Below are 22,844 nucleotides of genomic sequence, written 5' to 3' on the forward strand. Positions count from 1 at the left end.
CATACCCACATCACCTAAGTGCACATAAGAGCTCGAATGTCTCCTTTGGTTTAGATGCCTCTGCTAAACTCCCCACCCTGCCATAGCACTTACTACATATACTATACTACAGCTGTGGATTACTTGTGGCTTTTCCCTACTGGACTTCAAGTTTCCTGAGGGCAGGGACCAAGTGTTATGACATTGTGTCCTGCAAACATCATAAGGCCTAGTTGATAATATTCTTTTTTTTAAGAGACAGGGTCTCATGTTGCCCAGGCTGTAGTGCAGTGGCGCAATCATAGCTCACTGCAGCCTCGAACTCCTGGGCTCAAATTATCCTGTATCCTCAGCCTCCATAGTAGCTGGGGCTACAGGTGCTCGCCACCACGCCTGGCTAATTTTTAAAAATTTTTGTAGAGACTGGGTCTCACTGTGTTGCCCAGCCTAGTCTTGAACTCCTGGCTTCAAGCCATCCTCTTGCCTTGGCCTCTTAAAGTGCTAGGATTACAGGTATGAGCCATTGTGCCCAGCCTATAATACATATTCCTAAACATTAGTTGGATGGGTACATGAATAAATGAGCTTATAATCTAATAAATAAAAAATGTATTCTATTTCTTATAATTAAAATTATGTAGACTATATAATATTTAGAAAATACAGAAAAGCAAAAAGAAGAAAATTGAAATCTCATAGTTTTTTTACAGAGAACTAACTACAATTCATTTTATCTGTATAGCCTTTTAACCTTTCTTTCAATGCAGGGATTAATCTAATAACACTATATAGATCATACATATATAGTATATGTAAATTGCTTTTCCTTAAAAGTGTGTATTTTTCTGCCATTTAATATTCTATTCACATGCATTTAGTGAGCATGCATTACTTTTATAATGAGAAACAATCATAAAAAATAAAATTGATTCTCCTATTAAACTTGTTTTACAATGGAAAGATGTCCAAGTCCTAAGGACCTTCATGAAAACAGCAAAATGCTCTTAACAGCACCTTTTCTTGGAAATAAGGGATGAATTAAAGGAATTGCAAACTGACCTAGTTTTCTAGCATGAAATCTTTAACCATAGTTAATGTGGAATTTTCTGATCAAAAGTCACCTTGCTTCTACTGGGATCATGGCTAACCTGGAATCTTTAATGACTCCTGGCACCAGGAAGACCATAATCTTGAACAGTTTTTAGTACTGTACTTGCTGGAACAACTGAGGTCCTACTCAGCCATACCAGGTATATTTCAGAATACAAACCCTGTGATTTGTAAGTACCGCTTACCAATATGTTATACTGTAATTTTATGACGATTCTTTAAGTTGAAAGTCACTAGTAAAGAAAAAACGCAAAGAAGATCTCCAAAACAATCCCTAAAAGAATTATCTTTATGTCTTCCTATTTAATATGAATTTTGGAAAACCCCTAAATAAATATGTAATTATTGATTATTTTATGTTTTAAAGTGACACTCCTTGCTCTTCCTTCCTGGTTATTTTACCTTTCTTTTAATCAACTGAAAATTCTAGAAATTCATTACCCTCCAAAAACACCCTCTTAGGCAACCACCCCCCAGTAACTTCAGTAACCAGCTTTGGCAAATACCTTGAGTTAATCATTCACTCCTACAGTCAGACCTAAGCTCATGAAAAAATAACCTTCTTTGTAAGTGAGCTCTTCGCAGTGCTTTCTGGTGGCGGAGCAAGCTTTGAGACAAGTAGCTTTGGAGAATAGCTGGGGGTCCATTTCCACCGCAGACTTATTAATCCCTGCCAATGGGTGCTGCACACAGTGTTTGGGAGTAAGTATGCAGAAACAGTAATGATTGCAAACCTAAATGCCTGCAGGGGCTGTGGAATGTGGATGAAGGAAACTTGAGGCCAGGGTTAATTATACAGCTCCTTCTCTACCAGTCGCTGCTATGGACCTCTATAGCAAGGTGGGAATGGGAACATGGGCCTGGGGTGTTGCTTCATCTTCTCATCTTTTTCAAAAAGGAAGCCGAAATATCGATTAAATGTGTTAAATTTCCCCAATTGTTTTTTTTTTTTTTTTTTTTGAGACGGAGTCTCGCTTTGCCCCCCAGGCTGGAGTGCAGTGGCCGGATCTCAGCTCACTGCAAGCTCCGCCTCCCGGGTTTACGCCATTCTCCTGCCTCAGCCTCCCGAGTAGCTGGGACTACAGGCGCCCGCCACCTCGCCCGGCTAGTTTTTTGTATTTTTTTTAGTAGAGACGGGGTTTCACCATGTTAGCCAGGATGGTCTCGATCTCCCGACCTCGTGATCCGCCCGTCTCGGCCTCCCAAAGTGCTGGGATTACAGGCTTGAGCCACCGTGCCCGGCCTCCCCAATTGTTAAGTATTGTCCACTGTTTAATTTTAAAGATAGTGAGCAAAGAAAACATGTTTACTTCTGAAACCACACTGTGGGCTGCCAGCCTAAGTCCTCTGGCATTGATATTAATATAAACTTTTAAGTTTTTATTCATTTTCAAGTAATCCTTTTTATAACTACAACTCTTGTTTTGAGCTTTCTCAAAAGAGCATTCCTATTATTTTTGGTGAACCAAAGAGTATTTTTCTTTCCAGCTTTATTGAGATAGAGTTGGCAACTTAAAATTATATATTTTTGAGATGTTCAACCTGATGATTTCATGTATGTGTACATTGTGAAATATACATCACAATGGAGCTAATTAAACATCCTCATTACCACACAATTAGTTGCCGAACTAATTCGTAAAAGAAGTTACACAAACTTCTTTTTTGGTATGTGTGGTAAGAACACTCACTAGCAAAAAAGGACCTGTCTACAATGCATTGTTAATTATAGTCACGTGGTTGTACGTTAGCGCCAAAGAAGAGTAGTTAGTTGGTTTATAAATAAAGTTTTTTTTTTATATAGACACACTAAGACCCTTTAAAAATGGACATTATACATGGGTGTTACTAACCATTGATTTAATTTGGAGTTTTAGAATACTGAAACTGGAAGAGGCCCTATAGTGCAAGGAAGATTACCTTTTTCACATGAGAATTTCCAGCCAGGCCGTTAGGACTGGATTTTAAAAGGCAATCGTTTTCTAGCAGCAACCTCTGTGATGAAAACTGCTTTGTCCTACTGGGCTTCTGTAGCTGTTTTCAGAAAGGAACCCCCAGAAGTTTTAGACAGACATGCATTTGAATAATTTATGATGGACAATACAAGTGACCAATGAAACTGCATGCACATGCATTTCAGTACTTTCTAGGGTACATTCTTTTTTCCTTTCTTTACATGTCCTCTTTCAGTATTTCCCATTCTCTGTGCCATAATATACTCTGAAGAATGTTTTTAATGTAATGTCTATTAAATTGTTTAATGGTTCCTGCTTATCAATTTTAAGTCAAGTGAATTTAGGGATTATATTTTGCTGTGTGTACCCCCAGTTTCTTTTCCTACCCATCACGCAGCTTTTGATAGGGCAATAATGTCTTAACTGCTCTGGGTTATTTTGATAACGTTTGTTGGTTTACAACAATGTAAATGGCAATGAAGTGAGAGAGTTCCCTTGACCCTGCTGTGGGACTTGTGACAGGGATATCTCCTTTACTCAACTGCTGCACTCAAACCCCTTGCAGGAGGGGGAGCACACAGGTGAGTGGGTACAGGAGCTAGGGCGGGTGCCTTTGGGCACCAGTGGGAATGAAACCTGTACCAGCCCATAGTAGCATCTAAGGGTTGCCCACGACCACTGGAGTCCCAGAGGGCATAGGTTACAAACAGTGCTCTTTTAGCATTTGCCGTCCATGGATGACTAAGTGTTAAACCAGCTTAGTGGAGAGTCAGGGCAATAGCTCTTTTCACCCTGCCCTCTCGGTACCCGGGTTCTTGTCCAGTGTCCAGGAAGAATCAGGTCCCATGGACTTGAAGGATGGTAAATGTGGAGATTTTATTGAGCAGTAGAAGTGGCTTTCAGTGGGATGGGGAGCTGGAAAGGAGATGGAGTGGGAAGATAATCTTCCCCTGGAGTTTGGCCAGACCTGGCTGAACCCCTCCGACCATCCCCGGCCAAACTTCTCTCTGACTGTATTCTCCGGTGTCCAGCTGCCTCTTTTCCTCTCAGCATTCAGGCGCTTCTTCTCATGTTTCCTCTGCTGAGCCACTCTGCTCCTCTGCCAGTGGAGCTTGGGGTTTTTATGGGCGCAGGGTAGGGGGTGTGGCAGGCCAAAAAGCAACATGTGGGGGGAAAAACAGGGATGTGAAATTCTCATTTAGGGACACAGGTCCAGGCTTGAGGGTGGAACCCTTGCAGAGACCCCACCCTTTTTACCTAGTATTTCTCTGCCTCCTGCCTATATCAGCAAGATTTTAGATCCTCACGTAGAAGAGACTTTCTAAAAGATCTGTCCAAAAGTAGAATGAGCTTCCTTGCGTATTTAATAATCTAAACACTGATAGGGTGAGCTAAGTTTTCTTATCTTCATTTTAGAAGCTCAGAGAGGTGAAGGAACTTTCCCCAAACTTCCAGCTAGTAACAGGTGGAACCAACTTGGGAATTCAAGTCTTTGACTTAGAAATACATGCTTTTTAAACTTTAACTCACAGCCATGTTATTTTTTTTTAAGTGGGGATGGAAGGGAAGCAACAGTAAATGAAATCCCACCATAACTAGTAGTGAATCTTGTTCAATAAACTAGATTGTAATTTTACCTAAAGTCCATATACCTAAGGCGTGAATGATAGGTAGAAATATGGTTTGGTTCAAACATCAACTCTTGAGTTTTTCATCAGGTTTTCAATCCTTAAGCCCTGGAGCTTTGTCAGTGACAGGCTTTTATGAACTAGCAAAACCAGGACAGTAGAAGTGACCCTAAAAGAAATAGTAAAGCATGTTGTTTAAGACCATGAACTGACCGTGTGTTCATCCCAGGTCCACCCCTAAAATGCTATGTGACTTTGCATGACTTAATCTGTGTAAGCATCTGTTTCTTGATGCATTAGATAGGAATGATCATAATAGTGCCTACTTCATGGGATTATAATGAGAATAAATGGGCATGCCCATGTATCAAATGAAAATTAGTTGCTGCTGCTGCTGCTATTACCTCTCCTTCAATCTGTTGTGCTTTGTTGCCTGGGTTAAGTGCTGCCTTCCAAGAAACTACCATTTACCTTCTTTGAATTTCTCCTTTAGAGATGCCAACAACTGTATCTGCTAAACAGGGATTTGTAATTTGCATATGGTGTCTCCTTTGGGATAAATCCCTGAAAGAGCCTTGTATTGAAGATAAAGACCTTTGAGGTATATGAAGAAATCTGATTAAGGTCAAATTTGTAATTAAAACAGAAAACCTAAACAAAGGTGGGGGAGTAGATGGGTTGATTTTGTGCCTGGCAGAGCATGTATGGCAGGTTTCTTCCCATGCCCTCTGCCACACCTGGGGTCTGGCCTTGACCATCTCCTGCCTGGATCACCATTGTAGCCATAGCAACAAAGCCTTTATTTCTAGTTGATCCTCTTCCTGGCCTTCCCTACTTGGCTCCACAGCAGTCCTTCTCAAGCACAGATCTGTCCGTGCCTCTTCCTGCTAAAGCTATGAACGCATGGCCTCCCTGTGCCTGTGGTTGCCTATGGCAGCTTCAGCTATTCACACACATCCCCCTCCCTCACAAATATCTCTAGATCTGCCTACCATCTATACTACTGTTTACTTAATGGTTGTCTTTAAAGGATTTAAATAGTAATTTTTTTTACTTAGTCTTTTCCCAAGTAGCAATATCTGTGAAATCAGAAAAATAATATGCTAGTTGTACTTATTTTTACTACCTTTTTTCTTTTTCTTTTTCTTTTTTTTTTTTTTTTTTGAGGCAGAATCTTGCTCTGTTGCCCAGGCTGGAGTACAGTGGCGCGATCTTGGCTCACTGCAACCTCCATCTCCTGGGTTCAAGCGATTCTTCTGCCTCAGCCTCCCGAGTAGCTGGGATTACAGGTGTGTGCCATCACACCCGGCTAATTTTTTTGTATTTTTAGTAGATACGGGGTTTCACCATTTTGGACAGGCTGGTCTTAAACTCTTGACCTCATGATCTGCCCTCCTCGGCCTCCCAAAGTGCTGGGATTACAGGCATGAGCCACTACCCTTTAAGTACATATATAAGTATTAAAATATGTTCTTCTGCATACCCTCTGAAGTCCCTGGGACTGCCCCACCACACTGCAGGAAACAGTGGCCACAGGCTGAGGTCCAAGTATTTTATCTTATGCTTGGGACTTGCTGTGACCTAGTGACCCACCTGCTCTGGCTTCTTTCTTCTCATCTCCTACCTTTCCATTAAGCAAATGGTAAGTCTTGTTGTTTTATTCCTCCTCTCAGGAATTTCTTCCCTGCCTCTTGAGTTCCTGTTCAGCACCAACATCCCAGCTCCGATGCCCCTCAGCTGTTGTGTTGGCAATGTGCTAACTCTTTTTTGTTTACTCTCCACCACCTGAGCACCCTGAGGCAGGGCCTGGGTATCCTGCATCTCTGTCCTCTTTACAGAATCCTTTGTCAGAAATCACCAGTGACCTGACGGCATTGTCCTCCTTTTGCTCTGCTATGTCCACTTTGACCTCACCGCAGCATCCCCCTGCTCTTCCATGGCCATGTATTTGCATGGGTTCCCTCCAGGAGAATGCTGTTTCTCCTTCCTCTTGCAATGGATTCTTCTGCCTTCCTCAACACCCAGTTTAACCATGGCCCCTGGGAAGCCTTCCCCAACCCCAGCCTTAGATACTTCACTGGGCTTAACCTTTGCCACGATTCTTAATTTAAAAAGAAAGCAATAGTGTGAGCACAGAGCCAGAATGGACACTGGCTGCATTTTGGAGACTGGTACAAAAAAAACTCCCAGGCAGACCCAAGGAGGTCAAATGTATCCCAAAACCTATGAGGAGACATTGGGAAAACATTACTGGCAGTTTGGTGAAATGCTCAGCTTTGCGTTTTATGAGCTCAATTTTACCTGTCTGCTGTTTCTTCTTGGCCTTTTGCCAGGACAGCTCTGCTTTCTCCTTAAATATTAGTGGTTTCTTGGGACCCGGTACTTGACCCAGTTCTCTGTTCACGGATGTTACCACACACCCACTGCTTCAGCAGCAGGTGGCAGCCAGGATGAGTAATTATTGGTAATTCTGTTCACTCGTCCATCAGCCCTGCATAGTGTCCTGAGGTAGTGAGAACCCAGAGAAGTTCAGTAGTTCATCCAGACCACAACATGAGTCACAGAGAGCTTCCAAAAAGCCATTAACAGACCTGCCAAGGTTAAAACGGGTGATGACTGAGATACTGCTGATGTTTACAATGGGTGATCTTTGAGAAGATCAGCTTCACTAGAGTAGTGAGGGAAGGAATAAGGTTTGTTTCTTGTTTGTTTGTTTTGGGTTTTTTTGAGACAGAGTTTCACTCTTGTCGCCCAGACCAGAGTGCAGTGGTGCGATCTCGGCTCATTGCAACCTATGCCTTCCGGGTTCAAGCGATTCTCCTGCCTCAGCCTCCCAAGTAGCTGGGATTACAGACCCCTGCCACCATGCCCAGCTAATTTTTGTATTTTTAGAAAAGACGGGGTTTCACCATGTTGGCCAGGCTGGTCTAGAACTCCTGACCTCAAATGATCCACCTGCCTCGGCCTCCCAAAATGCTGGGATTACAGGCATGAGCCACCGCACCTGGTTAGGAATAACATTTTAAAACTCTGCCACGTTCCAGAAAATACCGGAGCCAGGTTTGATTTAACAAAGGGCATATACAGAAAGGTGAACAAAATCAGAAGAGAAGAGTTCAGGAATGGAAAGGAATTGGGAAATCTGCCAGCCCAGATGTCAGCAATACACTCTAAAGGGAAAGTGAGGTGTGGGAGGGACTTTGGGAATGAATAAAATCTGAACACTTTTTACAAATTACTTATTTTTATTATTTTTATTTTTTGGAGACAGAGTCTCGCTCTGTCGCCCAGGCTGGAGTGCAGTGGCATGATCTCGACTGACTACAACCTCCGCCTCCCAGGTTCAAGAAATTCTTGTGCCTCAGCCACCCGAGTAGCTGGGATTTTGCAGGTGTGCACCACTACACCTGGCTAATTTGTGTATTTTTAGTAGAGATGGGGTTTCACCATATTGGCCAGGGTGGTCTCAAACTCCTGGCCTCAAGCAGTCTTCCCACCTCGACTTCCCAAAGTCCTGGGATTACAAGCGTGGAATTTATGGATCCAGATGAAGGAGACAGGGGGTTGGAAAGGTTGCAAGGTGGGGTGGTGAAAATAATTGAGGAAATTCACCAGAGAGTGGAACCGTTAGAAGTACAGAGAGGAGGATTAAAACAGGTCAAAGAGCAGTTACTCCTTTTGAAGAAAAAGAGTGTAAGAGGGAATGGCAGAGGGAACACATTGTAAGAACAGTACAATAGAGAATCTTCCATTCTGAGAGGAGGCAGGTAGGAGAGTGGGGTGAGGTTGAGAAAACAGAGGTTAAATAGGTACTGTGTAGAGTAGGAAAGAAAAAAAGCTACAGGTGAGTACGGAGCTGCACCAGGAGAGGGTTTTTCCTAGCCAAGGTTAGCTTCCTTTTGTAGTGGACCCATTAAGCCCAAATAAGCAAACCTAGCTACATTCATCATCCCAAGAGAAGAGCGGGAAAGATCATTGTGTTTGTTTCTGTGGGAAGGTGTTTGGAAGGGCAGGTGCAGAAGGATCACTGCTGTAGGCCTGCCTCTAGGGGGCACTGGTGAGGGTGAGCCTGAAAGAGAGATCCTAAAGTATATGAACCCAGGAGACACCGAAGGCTGGGGAGAGGAGGAAGAGGGATCAGGGCCGGAGCATAGCTGGTATAGCCAGGAGAAAGACATGGGTGAGATGGAAGGCAGAGGGATCAGAAGGGGAATTTCAGAACTTGAGATCTGTTTCCAGAGGGCAGAGTTGAGTTCTGGGAAATGACCCACTGGGAAAACCCAGTGAAAAAAGAACATTCCAATAATTAGGTTAAATAAACAAGGCAACTCTAACCTAGAAGGAAAAAAGATGAAGTCATATCCTCTCCCCCAACTAAATCTTAACATAAACAAAAGATAGAGAATTGAGCGGAAGGAGAGCTGGGAAGAGGGACATTGAGTCCTTCCACCTGGTCTCCAGAGGACTAAGAACTTAAGTACGCAAATTGATTCTACATGACTCTTAATATCCTCTTGTGGGACAGGCCATGTCCCTTCTTCATTCCTCCTCCTCTTCCCTCAGAGGCATAGCATGAGGGCTGTGTCTACGTGAGAGAATGAGGGGATATTATGCGGGAGGCTACTGTTGAGGGAAATAGGAGTCTGCCAGTGTCCTGAACATCTCAGAGGAAAGAAGAACAAGCATTTCCCGGCAGAGTGCCCCATTGCAGATGTACCTTTGAGGTTTCTCATCTCCCCTGAGGCTGCCCAAGGTTGGGGTGACTCTGTTGACTGCAGAGACAGAGCGTACCACCTGAGTGATGGGGGGGTGGGTTCCCCTTCACACTCCCCAAACACAGAGCACAGCACTGACGGGCTGGCCCCGGTGGTGCTGTGAGTCCCTCATCAGCGGAAGGTGCAGGAGCAAGAATAACAGGGACTGGGCTGCGTGTGCCCTAAGGACCACTCAGGACATCGCACTAATACTCCTTTAGATTTATTAACGAAACCTAAAGCCGAGGAAGTAATTGGCTCATACTGTGACACGAGATCTCTGACTATGGACAGATACAAAAATGTTCCTGCCTCCTTGGACTTAGCATTTATTTTAAAAAAGCAGGGATCGGGGAACAGCTTAGAATTACTGGAACATTTCTGGGGGTGAGGTGTTCGGGCACATTATTCAGTCTTCCCAACTCTCAATTTCCTTAACTTTAAATTTGGCACAGTAATACATACCTTGTAGAGTTACTGTACAATGTAAGGTCCTTGAGGCAGGAAATCACAGCTTTTCTTTTTAGGTAAATGGTATATTGTACCAGCATTGCTTAAAACATAAGGTTGCTTTTCTGCTTAATGTTAAGTGTTTACAACTCTAAGCCTCTATTGTGTGATATATTGAGAGTGCTTTTTCCTCTTCTCTAGAAATCTTCCTCCAGTGGTAAGTCCCAAGAAGCCCAGTGCTTACTCAGTTTAAAGGGTTGGCCATGGCTGCTGCAAAATAGTCCACTCTGGGAACAAGCAAACCCAGAGCCTAGATTTACTACTCACAGAAAATCCAGCAGTTCCAAAAGAGTAGGCTTGGGATATGCCCTCTTACCTGGTCACCCCAGATTCCTGTCCTAGGCTGAGATATTTCTTCTAGAGAAAATGGCACCAGCAGGTAAGAATGCTTTATGCCAAAATTGACACCCCAGTACACTCCATCGCACATCTTCTTGTTAAACCTAAGAAACTCACACATATGCAGATGCAGCCATTTCCTTCCATAACATGCCCACAGTGGCAGGGGGCTTGATCTAAGTTTCAGAATCAGTAGTACACCGTGCCTCAATTTGTCTGCTCCTAAAATGGTTATAGCAAGACCCGACCACTTCTCCAACCCCTTTGGAGAGTTTCCTTTCAGGAACAATGGAATGGAGAAGGGATGTTGTCTTTTTCTGTGGACTGAACTATGCTAGGACCACCCTAATTCATCAGAGAAGCCCTAATAATATTGAACTTCAAAACAGATGGTATTAGGCATTTGATTCCTCCTCAGAAAATCCTGCAGACTTCATATAAATCTTCCTTCTCTCTGGCCTCCTACCCCATCCACCTTCCCAATGGGTTGTAGGAATGATGAGTGGTCTTTATCAAACAGGGTATACTCAATCCTACCTCCCTCCAGAATAGTAAACCCTACTTCTATCTGCATAATTAAACAGGACAATACAATCAGGTCCCTGAGCAACTTGATGTTTTTGTCACCACAAAGGGAAATGACTGGCAATTACTAAGATAGTTTCTCTCCCTAAAATCTTAATTGACCTGCGCTTTTCACACTTCACATTTTCTTGCAATGTCTAAGAAGAAACGAAAGCTTAACTCCAAATCTGTGATTGATTCCTCATTCCCTTGCAGTCTTGCACAAGAATATTTCATTGCACGAACTCAGCATTCTCAGAACGTTTCCTTTTTCACTCAGTGTTTATGCTTTACAACGATTTCCCCAAAGGAGAGTAAAATGTTAGAGGAAAAGTGAGCAGTGCCTAATGGAAAGTGGGTCCAAAAAGTGATAAAAATGTATCTTATGTTGTAACTAGAAAATTACCTGGGAAATGGTTCAGAAACCATTGTGGAATGAGAGGAGGACTTTTTAGTGTGACAGAAAGAATGTTGATTGCCACCTCAGGAGATCTAGTCCTGGCTGTGATCCTGATGTTTTCATTCAGAGCCCTCATTCTCTGATACCTAAGTAAAGTTAGTTGAATTAAATGCCATCCATTGTCCAGCTCTAACATTCCAGAAGGTAAGCTTCATGAAGGCAGGGTCATTGGCACACAGTGGGTGCACAGGAAGTGCTGTCAAAGGAAGCAATGCCCTCTAGACAAAGACCAGCAGGAACAAACCTGTAATTGAGTAAGTCAGGTTAACTTGTTGCAGTGAGGGAGAACAACACACCATATAGGGAACTATGGGTTACCTCAGTAAGAGGATGTTAGAAAGGAGTGGCTCATGCCTGTAATCCCAGCACTTTGAGAGGCCAAGGTGGACGGATCACGAGGTCAGGAGATGGAGACCATCCTGGCTAACATGGTAAAACCCCATCTCTACTAAAAATACAAAAATTAGCCGGGAGTGATGGCACACGCCTGTAATCGCAGCTACTCAGGAGGCTAAGTCAGGAGAATTGCTTGAACCCAGGAGGCAGAGGTTGCAGTGAGCCGAGATCACGCCACTGCAGTCTAGCCTGAGTGACAGAGTGAGACCCTGTTTCAGAAAAAAAAAAAAAAAAGGAGTTCTGGGATTTAGGTTTGTGTTAGATGATTTAGGGGAGGACTCACGGAAGCAGGGCCTTGCTCTAAATGAGATGCTGTCAGGAAGTAGGGGTAATTTTAAGATTGGGTATTTTTTATTAAATCCTATCTAGAAGGAAGGACGACTAGAGAGACTAATGCTGTAATTGGGAAGGAAGCACAGTCATTCTCATTACCCAAATTAGGGGGACATTTGGTCATTTTTGTGGCTGCATAGTGTTTGTATTCTTGTGTTCAGCTCTGATTACAGAGTTCTTGTTTTTGTTGTGATTCATCATGGTCATAGAATGGACTTATTTAGTGTTGATGTTCTGGAAAATTATGTTAAATAGGAAAACATCGGGCATAGCTGTGAATGCTAAGCCAGCTCTTAGTAATGCTGAGGCCTGGCTGATAGTACCAGGCTAGTTCTCAGGTATTAGGGACTGCATGCCTTTTTCTCTCAAGTCAGCTAGCCAGCAACCTATTAGGAACTAACTTAAGCCCATACATTTTATCCAGTGTGGCTGTGTACATAATATATATTTCCTTTTCCAAAAGTTATAGTGAAGCAGAGTTGCTTCTCAACTCTACTTCAAAACATATTCAAAACATATGGACTAAACTTTTAAGTATTGAAAAAACTAAGAGATTTATAATTGTATCTTTATCAAACCTCTCTGGAGTGATTATTTATGTCATGTTTTCTAAGTTAACTTTTAATAGGGAAGTTCATTCTACATGACGAAAATAGTTCAGCAGTTCTAGAGAGAGAGATAGCTGGTGGGAGGGCAAAAATAATATAATCCCTATACAGAGGAATGTGAGGTTATATGTGAAAATGACAAGTGAGCTGTTCCTTTTACAATGCAGTCGTACTTCTGAGAATGTCCTGTGGCTTTACCTGTTCACATGTGAAATGAGTCACGTGCAGGTTTAATTCATCACAGCATTGTTCGTTATGGTACACTCTTGGAAACAACCCAGAGAATGGTTATGTAAACTATGATAAATCCAGTTAGTAAAGTACTGTGTAGCTGTAAAATAAAGAATGAGGGAGCTGTCTATATACTGGTGTGGAAGCTATTTAGGATATATTAAGTGAAAAAGCAAGATAAAGAATAATGTTGGGGTGATCAGACCGAACACCAGGTCGTGGGGGTGACAAAGTCCGGTGGAGTCAAAGGATTGAGAAAAAGACAGTGAGAGAAAAAGGTGGGACACCAGGGGACCATCGCTATCGTATAGAGACTGCGAAGGCCCTGAGCTCTAGGAGCCCACGGTGTTTATTGGTAATCCAACAAAAAAACAGGTGTTGAGAATGTGGTGGTCAAGAGAGCACATTACATTAAGCACATGATTTACAGCTGTGATGTTTAGCATTTATATGGAACATGTTCTACTTGAGATAATGGGAATAGATGCCTAGGAGGGCTAGAAGCAAGGAGCTAGCAAGTCTAGACACATTCCAAAGGACATTATGCAAGCCCTGCCTCAGTTTCCCTCCCAACACTCAGCTTTTTCCCAACATACCCCCTTCTCTTTTTTGTAAAAAAGAAGACATCATTATTACTAGCATAAGAGGTGACGTCTTTTAATTGAGCAAGGTAATTACAGGCTGTGCAGCCCTTAATTGCCGGTCAGTGATCCAGCTTCATTTTTCTTAGCCCTTATTCAAACTGGAGTCGCTCTGGTTTGAATGCTTCCCACGTAACTCCTCTTTCCCTTTTACAAGAGGACCCTTAATCCTGGGGGTTGCAGAAGGATGAAGGTCCATCTTCTGTAACTTCTTCATGCTGAATAGGGGCGATGATACTCCTAACTATTAGGGTCTCATGTATTCAGGGTAGAGAGGAGCTGAGTCAGAAAGCGTTGGTCCATTAAGCATGGTGACTCTGGTCGGTCTTCGTTCCATCTTCGCATTCAGATTCAGCTGGCTCATGACTCGTACTAGAGGAAGCCGGTCCAGGGTTGGGATCCATGGGTCCCTCCAGTCTCCCGTTCCATGGTCATACACATCTTGAGGGCATCCACATGGTTCGTTCATCTCCTGCAAAAACACAAGCATACCCTCACCCCCATGTTAGTAAATCCACTGAAACAGAAACAAAAACTTTCTGTGGTTGTAGCCGGGAGGCATGCTGTTGCTGATGCATTTAACTTAGTTTCTGCCTCTTTGGTTAATTACTGCGAGGTAAAACTTTCCACTGATAATGAGAAACAGGCCTTCTCTGATTAACAGAAGGCACAGGGAAAGCAAATTGAAGCTTTTCAAACCTTCAGTTCACACTGTACAGGTGGTTCCACTAGATGCTGTGGCTTATCATAGATCTTCAGATGTTTGGTGGGCACCCCCACAGTCACCTGATTGTCGTCTGGAGAGACACAAGCAACTCCTCTTCCCCATAAAATTATCTTTAGGCAGGGATCAGAGGAAGTAGATTCAGAGGTAAGGAGAATTTTGGGGGCCTAATGACTTCCTGATATTTGATAGGTGTTCCCTCAGAAGTTAGGAATTCCCTTTCCATATTGCTGCGTGGGCATGGAGGACTAGGTAAGCATCCTTAGAGTCTGTATATATATTTACCTTTTTTTCCTTCTCCTAATTGGAGTCAAAGGATTGAGAAAAAGAGGAAAAGGTGGGACACCAGGGGGCCATCACTATTGTACAGAGGCTGCGAAGGCCCCGAGCTCTGGGAGCCCACGGTATTTATTGGTAATCCAACAAAGAAATAGGTGGTGAGAATGTGGCGGTCAAAAGAGCCTGCTGCATTAAGCACATGATTTACAGCTGTGATGGTTTAGTGTTTATATGGAACATGTTCTGCTACTTGGGATAATGGGAATAGGAGCCTAGGAGAGCTAGAAGCAAGGAGTCAGCAAGTCTAGACACATTCCAAAGGACATTATGCAAGCCCTGCCTCAGTTTCCCTCTCAACACTCAGCTTTTTCCCAACAAATAATAAGAAGACAAAAAATATATATATATATTCATATTTATATCTACATAAATAATACTACAAATATAAGAAGTGAATAAAGTGGTCACCTACGGGGCTTGGGGTAGACAGGGATGTAAGAAGGAAACTTATATATGCCTTTTAAAATATAATTTTGATGTTTGAATCATATAAATGTACTACCTAGTCCAAATATTAAGATAATATAAAGAAAGATATATATACAATATAAAATGTCTTTCTCCCACCCCATTCCATTCCCTATAAGTAACCATTTTGATCTGTTTCTTTTATAACCTTTCAGAGTAGTTTATTGTATAACATTAGTCAAGGTTCTCCAGAGAAACAGAACTAAAATGTATGTATTATACATAGAGATCTATTTTAAAGAATTGGCTCATGCGATTGTTAAGGGCTGGCAGGTCTGAAATGTTCAGGGCAGGCTGTCAGGCTGGAGACTGGGGAAAGAGTGGGTGTTGCAGTATCAAGTCTGAAGAAAGTCTGAAGGTAGAATCCTTCTTCTTTAACAGACCTCTGTCATTTCGTCATTTTCTCTTAAGGCCTTCGCCTGATTGGATGAGGCCCCACATTATGGAGGGTAATCTGCTCTTCTCAGAGTCTACTCATATAAATGTTAATCACATCTTCAAATACCTTAATAGCAACATCAAGGCTGCTGTTTGACCAAAAGCTGCGTACCATGGATGGCCACACCGAGTCAAAACATAACCATCATACCCATGTACAATCATAGTATCTATCAATATCTATATTTACTTTTGTAATCGAAATGGTAACATGTCATATACACTGATACACACCTTGTTTTAGGTGACAACAGTCCATGTTTTGAAGGAGAACTCTATAAAGAAATACACCTTTAAAGTATAAGAAAATTGGTAAGTCTGTACTGTGGGGGAAAAGACATGATTAATATAAAAAGGGAAACAACAGCTCGGAAACACATTTGATAGTTGTTAATATTCACCTTACATTAAAGACTCCCACCAACTAAAAAAAAAGAAAAACATTGATACCACATATCACAGAAAGCCAGTTCACGAAAGAAAAGCTACAGTCAGGAAGGAAATTTTGAAAAATGTTCAAGCGCTTAACACTCAAAGGAATGCAGATGGACTCTGGTAAAACTTTATATAAACTAAAAGGATAAGCAAGGTTGTTATGAAACTTAAGACACAAACTGCAATGCTGATGTCACAGCAAACTAGTCAGCCTTTCAAGAGCCATTTGGCAGGATGAATTACAAGCGATAAAATCATGCCCCTTGGCCCAGTAATCCCTTTTCTGGGAACTAATCTTGAGGAAATAATTCAAACCATAGTGAAAGGCATACACTGTATGGATATTTACTGTAACATCATTCATACAATTAAAGAAATACAAACAAACTAAATATCCTGACAGCATAGGAATACAGGCTAATTATGGTTTATTAACTTCATGAAATGTAGCTGTTAAACATGACTACAAGGACTAGCAACGTGGTAAAAGTATATTATATAATGTTAAATACAACAATTATGGCTTGGCTCTGACTGCCATGAAAAGAAAGCTGTATAAATGATGTACACATGTGGACAAGAACAGATAGGAATGCAGAAACCTTAAAAATGGTTTGATCTGTTAGGATATCAGAATTGTCAGTGGTATTTCTGTTTTTGTTTTAGTCCTATTATTATTACAATTTTATGTAATTATGAATTTTAAAAATCATAAGTTAACATTATCCCAAACAGTAGCCTCAAATTCAAATTATCATTTAGTGATTAGAAGATACTTTAAGAATCATTTGATTATATTCATCGCCATTTCTCCTGTTGTGGTGGTTATAGTATGAACCTTGGAGGATATTTCCGGAACTGCAGTTTTCACGGCTCTCATTCTTTTCCTAGGAACTGAGCATATTTCTGTTGATTAAGCCTGGAGAGATACTTTGGAACCTTCATTCAGTAAATATGTATAAGAGAGCAGAGAAGTTGGAAGCAAAGAACATTCCCATATCAATAAAATTAGATTTCTTTCTAATATTAAAGTAGTAGCCAGTATTATTCCTGACATTTTTTGTTGTCAAAGATGTTTTATTACAATTACAATGCAATAGTACTTTGATCTACATAAAGACCCCTTGTAGTATTGTTTATCTTTGTTCCTAGCTAAAGCTTCAGATGTACATTTTTTTCCTCAATGAATACAAGTATCCAATAAATGAAGACTCAATGAGGAAAAAATATTTGGTATAAATATTTCATTGTGTTTTTCAGTATTACGTTCCATGTCTTGATCTTCTCGTCAAATTGAAAGACAGTTTTAACAGTTTCGCAGTGCCTGTGGACTTTTACTTTATTTATTGGCTCTTAATTTTGAGTATGTAAGGCCACTCGTAGAGATAACTTTGAAAGTGGGAAATTTTCCAATTAGTAAAATGGATTTGCCAAGCAGGGAAAAGATGGTTTATGTACTGCAGTCCGCACTAGCACCTGCCAAGAAAGTAGACTTGGTGTTAATATCTGTCACAAATGTGTTTTTCAGGGTGGATCATTTGTACACATTCTTTGTTCAGTGGTCTCCTGATGTGTATGGGAAAGATGCCAAAGAGCAAGGCTTTGTGGTGGTGGAGAAGGAAGAACTGAACATGATCGACAACTTCTTCAGTGAGCCAACAACTAAGAGCTGGGAGGTGAGCACTTGGGCATGGTTAGACCATCATAGTTCCTAAGGTACAGTAAGCAGTCTTGCATTCAGATTCCAAGTAACAGGCTAGTAAGAAACTAGAGTCCCCGTGCACCTGTGAAATCACAGAGGAAAAAACTTTATTCCTCCGTTTGAAAAAAGCACCACCACCATGCACACAGGCACACAGTTCATTCTGACCACACTAGACGGATCCACTTATATTCTCGCTCATGTCTCCATGCCTTAGTTCAGAGCTCAGCACATTTTTTTTTTGTAAAGGGCAAGATAATAAATATATTTGGCTTTGTAGGCCGTAGAATTCCTGTTGCAAGTACTCATAGCTGCCATTATAGAACAGAAGCAACCATAGTATGTAAATGAATGAGCATGACTGTGTTTCATTTCACATAGTTATTATGTGTCACAAAATATTGCTATTAATTTTTATTGAATCACTTAAAAAATATAAAATCTTTGTTAGCTCAAGTACCATACAAAAACAGGTGGTGGACTGGCCTTGGCTGACAAGCTGATATCGTTTGACTCCGCGTCCCCATGCAAATCACATCGTAATTGTAATCTGCACGTGTCAAGGGAGGCACCTTGTGGGAGGTGATTGGATCATGGGGGTGGTTTCCCCATGCTGTTCTCATGCTAGTGAGGGAGTTCTCACAAGATCTGATGGTTTTCAAAGTGGTAGATTCCCTTGCGCTTGCTCATTCTCCTGCTGCCTTGTGAAGAAGGTGCTCACCTCTCCTTTGCTTTCTGCCATGATTGTAAGTTTCCCAAGGCCTCTCCAGCCGTGCGGAACTGTGAGCCAATTAAACCTCTTTTGTTCATAAATTACCCAGTTTCAGGTAGCATCTTTATAGCAGTATGAAAACGGACTAATACACAAGCTATAGTTTGCCAGACCCCAGTTCCCTTCATCCAGTCAAGCAAGCGTGTATCAAGTACTTCTTTAGGGGAGGGCCCTGGAAATATGATGATGGATAACATAAGCTCTCAGTACTTAACAAGCTTGCAGAACTGGGAAGTTGGGAGATGAGACTAGGAAAAATAGGTCGACCCCTCCTTCCTGTTCTGCTGCTCTCTTGAACCCCACTTAGCGTTTCTTCTTTCCGAGCTTAGACAGATTGTAAATGAATTCAGACACATCCTTACCAGGACTTCTGAGTTCCTCCACCCCCTCCCATCCATTGCACCCATCTAGCCTGCCTGCAATCCTGGATGAACCCACCCTCACACTTTTCTGCTACTAGGCAGCCAAGCATTGCTGGGGAGAATCTGTCCACCAAGGACAATGGTGCCATTACAAATACATGGTTCCGAATTCATCTGTGTCCATGTATAAGTGGCCCTGCAATACTACTGTAAACTCTACTCAATCTATAGTTGCTTTTTTGATGTACGATAGATGATATTTTTAATAGTCAATTTTTTTCTAGCACTATTTAATGATTTCTGATGTTTCTTTCATCATGTTGAAAGATCTTACATATGGTCTGTAAGGCTGTCTAACTTGTCATTTAAATATACAAGCAAGCTTGGATACTCTGTGCTTAAAACCTTCAGTGGCCTCCTTATTGACTCTACTGATTCTTACCCACCTGTGAGAATAACTACCTGGGAATTTTAAAAACCTGAATCCTAGATCCTTATTACTAGAGACATGAATTCAGTAGGTCTGGAGGGAGGAATGTTAGAATCTGTATTTTTCAAAGCTCCCAGATGATTTTGAGGAACCATCATGTTTTGGAAACACTGACCTGTAGGGTAAGTTCTAAACTCCTTCATGGCATCAAGGCTCTTCATTTTCTCTGCTCTTGCTCCCTTTTCTGTCTCATCTACCTTCCTCATCGCTGCCTTCCTTGCTGTCTCTTCTCCAGCCAATGTGAACTCAGAATTCATCTCTGCATTCCTGCTATACCCTGTCCCTGGAACATCTTCTCACACCCTATGCTTGCTCTCAAACTGAAGCACCATCTCCTCTGTGAATAAGCTATCTCAGAACCCCCCAGGTTGCCCCAACCTCCTTTGAGCCTCTGCTGTAGATTTTGGCATCTGTCTCCTATGAACCAAAACGGATGCCTGAGACAGATCTCAATCAATTTAGAGGTTTATTTTGCTAAGGTTGAGGATGCATCTGGTTGGGGAGGGAAAAAGAGACACAAGCCACAGTAGGATCTGTGGCCTGCACTTTTTCCAAAGAGGGTTTTGAGGGTTTCAGTATTTAAAGGGGGAAAACTGAGCTGGAGAGGAAGGAGAAAAGAAAAAAAGGAGAGTAGAAAAAATGAGACAAACGGTTACTTTCTTGTGAGGCTTTGATTAGTGTGCACTGAATCCACATGTTGCATGTGCAAAGGGGAGGGTAGAGGAGCCCTCAATTATGTATGCCTTGTGCGCAGTAAATCTGCACTTTACATAAGATACAGTAAACAGAGTCGTGGAAGAAGTCCAGTATGCATTGGTCTGGGGGTGAGCAGTAGGACAATTTCTAGTCTGCTCTTGTTTCCAACTTGTGAAAATAAGCTGTTAATTTACATTGTCCAGGTGAGGGAGACCACCTGGGGAGACAGCTGTTTAGAAACAAAAGGAAAGATGGTTTTTGTTTGTGTGGCTCAGTTTCCAAGCTTAACTTCCCCTTTTGTTGTAGTGAGTTTGTGATCCCAAGATTTTATTTGCCTTTTACAATCACATGGAATGGCATCCATTTATTTAGAATTGTCTCTCTCCTGTCTCCTCGCCTGCTGGAGACTCTGAGCAGCTTTATGTGCCTGTGCCTGGCAAAGCACCTGGCACCCACCATCATATAGGAAATACTCAATAAATGTCCGCTGTCCTGGAGTCCCAGGGGCCCAGAGGAGAGCGTTGTCTTGCTGGCATTCTGCCCCAGGTTGTGCTCAGGCTGTTGCATTGAGAGTCAGTTCTGCTGGCCTGGGACTGGTCTCTAAGTGTCTGCCAGAGTCTTGTTTATAACTGACCCCCAGTATGAGCAATACAATACACCCTGATCCCCGCAGCTGTGCCCAAGACTGAAAGGCCACTTTGAATCTGGAAGAATCACAGAAAGATCACTGCAAATTGATCCAGTGCCGATCTATATTTCCTTCTAACCTACTGACATCTGATCTGAAGTGTAGAGGAGGACTCATCATGCTTATTACTCAGTAAGACTAATTCCAAAATGTAAAAACATAAGTATTACTCTGCCAACTGTTTTATAAAACTACATGTAAGATGACATCATCACAGCCTCATGTAAACCAGATGTTCTCCCGTTCTTTTAAGTCCCTCCCACTGAGAAACATGACATAGTATTGAAGTGAAATACCGTTTGTTCTAACTGTAATGAAGCCTACCTCCATTGAAGGCTCCTTTTCATCCTTCCTTTGAGATTCAAGCTGATACCAGGGATCACGCATACCATTTTAAATGGAGCTTTAGCCTTAAAGAAGGTGCTGGGGGGGAAGAAAAAAAAAGGAAAAAAAAAACTCTGAAAAGGCAGGGCTAGGAAAGCTACGTTCACTGGAGGGACTGTTAGGACGAAAAGTATAAGAAGGAAAAGAAAAAAAAATGAGAACATAACAATGGGGTTTTATCATAGTGTTGAGAAACCACCGTTTCAAAGGTGAAAGTGTCCTTTTACAGTCTGAGCGATGCCTGGCAGGAAGTGTGTTTGCTCTAAATCCTAATTTGGGCGTGTTCCTGTAGAAATGTTGAACCTTCTCCTGAGGGAAACAGAAACTCAATCATGCAGGAAACTAGATACTGAGAAAACAGTTGTAGCTCAGCGTGGCTACAAGTAACTGGTGTGGAAGCAGAGTGGAGAGAAAACTTGTTCCTCGTTAGAGAGAGAGCCACGCTTCTCACTGCTCACAATGAGAGGCCAAAGATTATCCTTGGACATCCAGATTTTCTACTGTGCCAGACCTGACGAAGAGCCTTTTGTGAAGGTATGTTGGAGTGTGTCCCGAGGACTAATAAGGTGCTGGTGAATTCTCAGTGATCTGCCTCCGAGTTTGCTTTGAAAGTCGTTCGAATTAGAAAGGATTGTGCTGTCATTTCACCAGCAGGTATTTTATTCGTTGTGGAGAGGGTTATGGTGTGGCTGCCTCTTCTTGTTGCAGCCAGAAATCCATATTTGATTTTTTTTAATTCCACAGCCTCATTTTATACTTGTGATAAATACAAAGTTTGCCAAAAACAGAGTGTTTTATTTCATTCATTTACATGCTTGGTTTGTGATTCTTGATAGTGTTTTCACTACGGAAACACTCCCCCAGAAGATGGTAAAATTAGTAAGCTTAATTTTCTTACTTGTAAATCTGGCTCAGACGCCAGCGGGTACTTTGTATCTGTCATTGTGCATATTGGAAATTGAGTAATACACTGCTGCCTGACAACTTGCACTGGATTTAACTTAAATGTTTTTCTCTATAATGCAAAACAATTAATACTAGTACATTTTGGTGAATTAGTTGTCTAATATAATCCTTCACTTGATCTTACACAAAAGGCCAAGAAGCCTAATATACATCCTTCAATTTAAAAATAATCCAGTGATTTATCCATCATTTAAGAAGGGCCAAAAATGGATTTTAGGGTAAAATGAACTTTGATAATTCATAAGCATAGCTATAGTTAAATAATAAACGTTTTGTACAATATGATGTTTCTGGGTTTAGAAGGGGAGAATATTTTTATCATCTCTGAACGGTATATAAATAATTGTAACCTAGTTGTAATTTAGACTACAGCTTCACATTTCTTTGTACTCGTGCTCCCGGGAGCTGTTATCATTCATTATTTCTAACAGAATTGGTTTCTATGTGTACAACCTAAAGAGAAAACATCAGGAACCTGATTAAAAACTATCCTTATCATTGCAAACTCCCTATGTGTAGAAGTCTTACTGAATGATCTCTGATTAGTCCTTCAACAATTCAGATGCTAAATCTCAAGGCTAAAGGAGAATCATTTAGGGCATTTCAAAGGTAGAAAGCTGTACTTCTGGTGTTAAATACTATTCTCAGTGATCGAGCAATCAGCAGCTATAATAAAACTGGAAAACTCGTGACTTTATTTATTTTATTTTTATATAGAGATGGGGGTCCTGTCATGTTGCCCAGGCTGGTCTCAAACTCCTGGGCTCAAGCCATCTTCCTCCTGCCTTGGCCTCCCAAAGTGCTGGGCATACAGGCATGAGCCACCATGTCTAGCCTTGTGACTTGTGACTTTAATTTATACATATTAACTG

The 22,844-nt window shown here is 41.7% G+C and overlaps 1 protein-coding gene across 14 annotated transcripts in view; it reads left to right on the forward strand.

Moving 5' to 3' along the window:
• Positions 1-22,844, forward strand: part of LOC105465552 (nuclear receptor coactivator 7) — a 165,044-nt gene that overhangs the window by 131,928 nt on the left and 10,272 nt on the right. For 13 of the 14 annotated variants that reach the window (XM_011714018.3, XM_011714017.3, XM_011714021.2 and 10 more), the window contains one exon: positions 17,441-17,588. In XM_011714018.3, coding sequence (XP_011712320.1) covers positions 17,441-17,588 — 148 coding nt within the window. Of the gene's footprint in view, positions 1-17,440; positions 17,589-21,207; positions 21,541-22,844 lie in introns of those variants that run through there. The other variant, XM_011714024.3, reaches the window with a different exon arrangement.

This window comes from Macaca nemestrina, chromosome 5, assembly GCF_043159975.1.
Source record: "Macaca nemestrina isolate mMacNem1 chromosome 5, mMacNem.hap1, whole genome shotgun sequence".
NCBI lineage: Eukaryota > Metazoa > Chordata > Mammalia > Primates > Cercopithecidae > Macaca > Macaca nemestrina.